Here is a 6,368-nt window from a genome sequence, read left to right on the forward strand (position 1 = left end):
TCCAGACTCTCCCCTACTGTTGCCAGGTAAATTCTTCAGGCAGACAGTTACTGGTGAACTGTATGGAAAAGTTTACTTGAAACAGAAAAGCCACGTTCACAGGAAAGAGAAACATAAAAGTCAGGACACTTCCTACCATTTGCTTGATTCAAAAACAGATCACGCAAATAAAATCATGAAGAAGAGACTGCCGCAGGCTGGCTATACTCAGCCTGTGGGCAAGAGATACAGAAAGACCAAGTGGGAGGGGCTGGAATCAGTCTCAGTCAGGAGGGGACGAGGAGAGGGAGGAGAGTCACCCCCAACCCCACACTTTGTACTTCGCTGCATTGCTAAGTTTGTGTTGCTGTCTGCACGGCAAACTTTTTGCCCGTTAGCCGGTGCTGCGGGGCCACACGTGTGGATATTTGCCAAGACAATATGCACGTCAAACGTTTTCTTGCAACCAAGCTTGGAGCAGCATCTTAGCGGCAGTTGCCCTATCACTGCATGTTCAAAGTCCAAAGGCTCCAGAGCCGCCACATTTAGAAAGAGAAGTCCATGTAAGATCACCTGCAGCTTGTTTTCCATTCATTACAAAGCATTTCAAAGGATGAAAAGCCAACCCTCACTCACTCCACGGTTCAGACAGAAATAAGATATGCCCTCAAGAGATACTGACTTGGAAGGGAAGCAAAATCCAGAGATGGCTTGGGAAATGTGTCTGTGATGTCTTAGAAACTAAGAATTACATCAAAGAATCAAAGAAATAATTCACCACTTCCCAGGAGGGAAAAAAAAAAAAAGTGTTTATTTAAATTAAAAAATACTGTGAAAATTACAAAGTGTTAAATACAAAAGACAATTCTATACAACTCAATAGAATAAGAAGGAAGTATATACATCACTTTTTAATAGGTGCAGATAGACTTGCACCAAACTTCAGAATTAAGCAATGGAAAATGTGACAAGGCACATGTCCGTCGCGGTGAAATTTCAGAATTCAAGTGATTCCAGGCAAGAGGCCAAACTTAACTTGGCTTCTTTCAACTTAAACAGCCCCCTTTGGAGTAACTCCATGCTGAATTTTAAAGTGACCGGAGGGCCTTTTTCCCCTAAACATAAATTTCCTTTAGCTGTATGTCAAAGCAGACTGATAAACCTGCTCCTACACTGTTAACCCTTCCGTGGGAACAGTAGTGATTGCTGTGTGTCCAATCCATGTAGAGTATTTTTCTTTAAAAAAAAAAAAAAAAAAGTGGCCAGGTATGATGGCTCACGCCTGTAATCCCGGTACTTTGAGAAGCCGAAGTGGGCAGACCATTTGAGGCCAGGAGTTCAAGGCCAGCCAGGCCAACATGGCGAAACCCCATCTCTACTAAAATTACAAAAAAAAACTTAGCCAGACATGGTGGCAGGTTCCCATAATCCCAGCTATTCAAGAGGCTGAGGCAGGAGAATCACTGGAACCCAGGAGGTGGAGGTTGCAGTGAGCCGAGATCATACCACGGCACTCACTCCAGCCTAGGCGACAGAGCATAACTCTGTCTCAAGAAAAAAAAAAAAAAGTTATTTTAAATAGAATTAAGTTTGACCTTTTACTTCCTCCTTGTCTTTAATGGCCTGATGAATCTGCAAAGCTGTTGACCACAGGAATACATGGAGACATTGGAAGCATTCCTGTGTGTTTTTCTTTAGACTTTGGTTTCCCTTAGCTGGGAGTGTTAACATCACACATTCTCCAGAGAACTTTAGAGGAGAATGTGGTGTCTGCCTCTTTGCTTCAATCCTGGGAAAACTACAGCAGGGGTGGGTTGGTAGCTTGCCCTGCCTTCCCCGGTTATATGTATTCTGAATCTCCAACTGCTCCTTTAAATCAGTGGATCCTTGTTCAGACGAACTGGCCAAAGAGGAAATGTTTGGTCCAAGCTTCCTCACACCAGGCTGTGGAGTATTTATCATAGAGCCCTAAAATCTAAAGACATCCTCCCAGCCCCCTGGGGATGAAGATAGTCAGGAGCCTCCTGCAGACAGCAAGCCTCTTGATGACTTGCCCAGGACCACACAGCAAATGAGCTTCAGGGCTGGGGATCAGAAAGCACAGAACTTGGAGCCCAGCTTTGTGCAATCTCCGCCTGAGTATGCCCTTCTAGGTCTCAGCTACGTGACAAAATACCACATTATGTCCTCTCCCAGCTCAGAAAACTAGGCTGGGAAATGGAGCAGCAGCAGCACTAACGGCTTGGCCTTGTTCAACCCCACCTTACGCCTTCCAGAAAGATAAGGAAGAGTCCCCTGAACTACCATCGGGAGTGTAGGTTAGATTCTGGGGAAGCTCTTCTGATCCAAAGAATGTCATGCCAGCATGTGATGCCGCATGGTCACAGGTCAGAGTTCAAGGTCATAAGTTAGACAAAAGGTCAATATAGCAGATCATCTGTTATAACCCCAGCCAATGTTAACAGGTTTAAAAGTTACTTTTTTTTTTTTTCTTACAGTGTGCAAATGGGCTGGGTTCAGATCTCCAGCTTTCTCCCATCAAAAATCCTCCTCTAATCCAAAAGAAGCTTGTAACCCACTGTGAAAGAATGCCACAGGTACACAGTAGAGATACTTACAGCCAATCAGATCTAGAAGGACAAAGCTCTAGGCAAAATAGCAAATCACAACTAGTCCCTCCACATGTCCTAAGCATTTGGCAGCCCTGGGAACAGGCAGACCCTGCAGGAGTTACCCAGGGCGTCCAGTGAGAAAATGGCAAGCCATGCCGCCAAATTCTCAACAGAACCCCCAACACCCAGACCCCAAAGTCAGTGTACACGCTGCACATTTCCATGGCTTTTTCAGTGGAGGGTGCAAACCACAGGCACCTTGCAGACTCCTTGGGGCTGCTGGCTCCGGCTAAGCCTAGCCCCCACCCCACCCCAAATCAGGGGCTTGCAGAGGGTCTCTTCAAAGTGGCAGCCACACTGCGAAAGTGAAACCAGACACTCGTAACATGTCTTTCGTGTCTCTAAGGGTGCTGGCTGATGGAGCCACCGGCGGGGGTCCCGAGGATGCTAGGAATTCTGATGGATGTTCTCCGAGGACCCTTCGCTGCTTTCGATGGGGGGCGTCTCCGAGGTCTCCTCCAGCTCATCGTCTGCGCCCTCCTCCTGAATGGTGAGGTGCACGTCCGGGGAGGAGGACTCGGAGCTCACGCTGTCCCCTTCCATGGAGCAGAGGGTGCAGGACAGCGCGGGCGCCACGCTCTCCTGCAGCATGTTCAGCATCAGGGGCACCTGCACCGACCTCAGGCCCGACACCACGGGCAGCGGCTTCATGGCCTCCCCCCACAGCCGCTCCTCGTCTTTGTACAGCAGCAGGAGGCTGGACTTCTTCTCCCGCCTCTTGGATTTCATGTAGCCCAGCATGATTCCGATCAAGAAAATGCCGTAGAAGGACATGACAACCAGAACGTAGAAGTACTCGTTGCCGTTGCCGCTGCCGCCGCCGGGAGCGCGGGACTCCAGGGGGCTGCTGGAGGCGGCGGTGCCGGGGTGCGTGCTGTTCAGAAGCTCCATCTTCAGCATTGAGGCTGCCTGCACGGCGGGGCCTGGAGAGAAAGCCGCAGGTTAGAGCTCTCCTGCGGGTCCTGGGCACAGAGAGGAGAGGGAGCACGAGGTTGCGGAACTGCAATACCAAAAAAGCTTAAAAGTGCATGAAAGAAGTCGCATCAGAAGTTTCGCCAAACAGCTGACAGGAGTGAGCTATGAGGACTCGGAGTGCCCGAGAGAGAAGCCCGGGGAGGGTCACTGAGAAAAGTAAGAAGGACTTTTTTTCCTTTTCTTTTTTTTAAGTGTACAAGTCAGTCCTATTTGCATTTCACAAAGTGAGCAGTATTACTTTGATATTTTAAAAAATCAGTGTAAGACAGGAGCATAAAGTAAATAATATCTTTAAAATTAGGAAACATATTTTAACTGAGCAGAAAGAAAGTTTACATTGTGTTTCCTAAACCCAACTATTTTTAATTCAAAACAATGTTTCCTTCGAACAAAGAAAAGCAGAAAGAAAATAAAGGGAAAATATTCATCTATTAGTTGGCAAAAATATCCCTCTTTCAAATGTTTCTGAAGCAAAGTGTAGCCTTGCTCACTTACCAAGGCTGACAGTTTGTCCCAAGTTTTGAATTCCCAAATCGTCCAGTCCAAGAGGGTTCTTCTGCTCTGCCCGACTCTGCGCTCTGACAGCTCCGCTGCTGCCGTTGGGATATATAGTCAAGAAGTGCGTCGTCACGTGTTCTGGGAGGAAAACTTACAACAGAGGGTGATTGTGGCAGAGTGAGCAGTGAACTGAAATCACTGCCGTTCAACTCCCTGAACTTTGCAGCTGCGAAAAGAGAAAAAGACTGGGAAGTGAGAGCTGCTCCTCACACCCCAGCGCCCAGCCAGGGTTTTCAGGTGGTGGTGAGGATGAGTGAAGAGAGGAGAAAGGAATGTGCTGTGTTGGAACCGTTACCCCAAAATCCACTCTCACTGAAAATTAGCTCATGCTTCATCCAGCTCTTGGGGAATAACCATTATTGGGCTACAGGTTTTCAGAGGCAGCTGAATCCCATTATCTGGATGAAAGACAGTTGGATTTACAGTAAAGGAACTGGGGCTTTGGTTTCAGTTCTTCCGCTTGTTATGCAAATTTCATAAATCCTTCCTTAACCTTTCCACACCTCACATTCCTCGTCTGTAAAACCGCTGTGGTGGGGGGGGGGGGTGTCTTCTGCAGGCAGAATTATATAAACCACGTGACCTTTTGAGTCCCTTTCAGCTTAGCCCTCTAAAAGCAGGGATTCTACCTGCCATCCTTATCAAGATCACAAACCTATGTTTATAATAGTTATTTTTTAAAACATCTTCTAGGTTCTTTTCAGTGGCCTGCATGAAGTGGAAACATGTGGTAAAGATACTATGGGCTGGTTTTGTTCATCCTGCCATACACAGCTGCTCCTCCAAAGCCTCATGCAGAGACCATTCATACATCTCTTTGCTGTTTCTGACAGGTCAGGGGAGGAGCAGGACTATTTCCGAGTGCAACTAAGCACGGTTCAAAATTTTAAACCTAGGTAGAACCTGTGTTTAAATGGCTGCTGTGATCAAAACTGGAAGAGGAATTGCAGGCTTTGATGTCAGTCTCTCTGCTTCCTGGGCTGCTTATTCTAAGAGGCTTTCATTCTAAGTGGAAGGAAACTGGGAGGGACCCGCTCCCTCGTCTGTGGCCTGTGGATTGCAGCCAGACTGTCTTGTGGGGCCAACTCTAAAGGAAATATCTCTCATGGTTCTGCTGTAATCAAACAAGCATGAGACATCCATCTCTCCAGATTGAACATATATAGCTTCGGCACTGGAACTTTCACTGCTGCTACAGGAACCCCCTGGGTTGGCACCTGATCCTGATTCTAAGAAGACGCCTGTGGGAAGAGTAGGAATATTAACTCAATGCTGCTGTTCTTCCCATTTGACTACTCACCTGTGCTCGCCCATAAATCCCCAGCTGGCACTGGAGGTATCAACCATTGACCACTCCAGCACCAAGATCATCCACACAGTGGAACTGTGCCCACATCAGTAGGCACCCTCACCGTTGTGTCAATACTTAAAACCCTCCATAGCTACCTTGGCCACAGTAGACTTGGCCTTTGCAACCTGTGTCCATCATAAGCACTAGAACACTCCATCTACACCTAAGCCTACAGTGGAATGTCTGGGACACTAGAACAAGAGAGGCTCATGAAAGAGATGCCTGCAGATTGTCGACCCTGGCATTGTTGATTGTGTACCTTAGAACATACGAGATTGGTCATCACCCAGGGATTGTCCAACATCAAAGACTGGAAGCTTTGAGTAGGCAGAGAGGAGGTGGGGATAGGGATTACCAGATTCAAGGAGCAGGAAGTACAAAGGCTGATTTCAGGAAGCCAAACAGAGGCTAAAGTTTTAAACAAAATAAATCCCCAAACCTGAGCCAACAGTCCCAAGGGAGTACAACCAAGAAAAGACATGAGTGTGGGGAAACATCTAGAATAAAGTCCAAAGGACAAAACAAGTCAAAGCCAAAGGAAGAATAAAACATCGCAAGAGTCAGGGAGGGAACACCCCAGACGAAATTCTGGGCTGCCTGCTTGGAGTCCCCGATGCCCTGATTCCCATGGACTCCCTGCATGGATGCTTCTACTAGAGTTAAGTGAGGACAGGTGCAGTAGCTTATGTCAGTAACCCCAACGCTTGAAGATGCTGAGGTGGGCAAATCGCTTGAGCCCATGGGTTTGAGACCAGCCTGGGCAACACAGTGAGACCCTACCTATACCAAAAAAAAAAAAATACAAAAATTAGTCAAGCATGGTGGCACGTGCC

General features: G+C 47.3%; 1 protein-coding gene across 1 annotated transcript; it reads right to left on the minus strand.

The window, feature by feature from the left end:
• Positions 1–758: 758 nt before the first annotated feature.
• On the minus strand, positions 759–4,501 carry KCNE4 (potassium voltage-gated channel subfamily E regulatory subunit 4). Its single transcript, XM_017529155.2, has 2 exons — positions 4,122–4,501; positions 759–3,574 (listed from the first exon to the last, which is right to left on the minus strand). Exon 2 carries the CDS (start codon positions 3,549–3,551, stop codon positions 3,039–3,041), a length of 513 nt encoding a protein of 170 aa, XP_017384644.1. The 5' UTR covers positions 3,552–3,574; positions 4,122–4,501; the 3' UTR covers positions 759–3,038.
• Positions 4,502–6,368: the final 1,867 nt, after the last annotated feature.

This window comes from Cebus imitator, unplaced genomic scaffold (assembly GCF_001604975.1).
Source record: "Cebus imitator isolate Cc_AM_T3 unplaced genomic scaffold, Cebus_imitator-1.0 Scaffold57, whole genome shotgun sequence".
Taxonomy (NCBI): domain Eukaryota; kingdom Metazoa; phylum Chordata; class Mammalia; order Primates; family Cebidae; genus Cebus; species Cebus imitator.

What these genes read in the sequence shown, in the direction of transcription:
- KCNE4 (XM_017529155.2), bottom strand. Translation starts at nt 3,551, where the DNA reads ATGCTGAAGATGGAGCTTCTGAACAGCACGCACCCCGGCACCGCCGCC.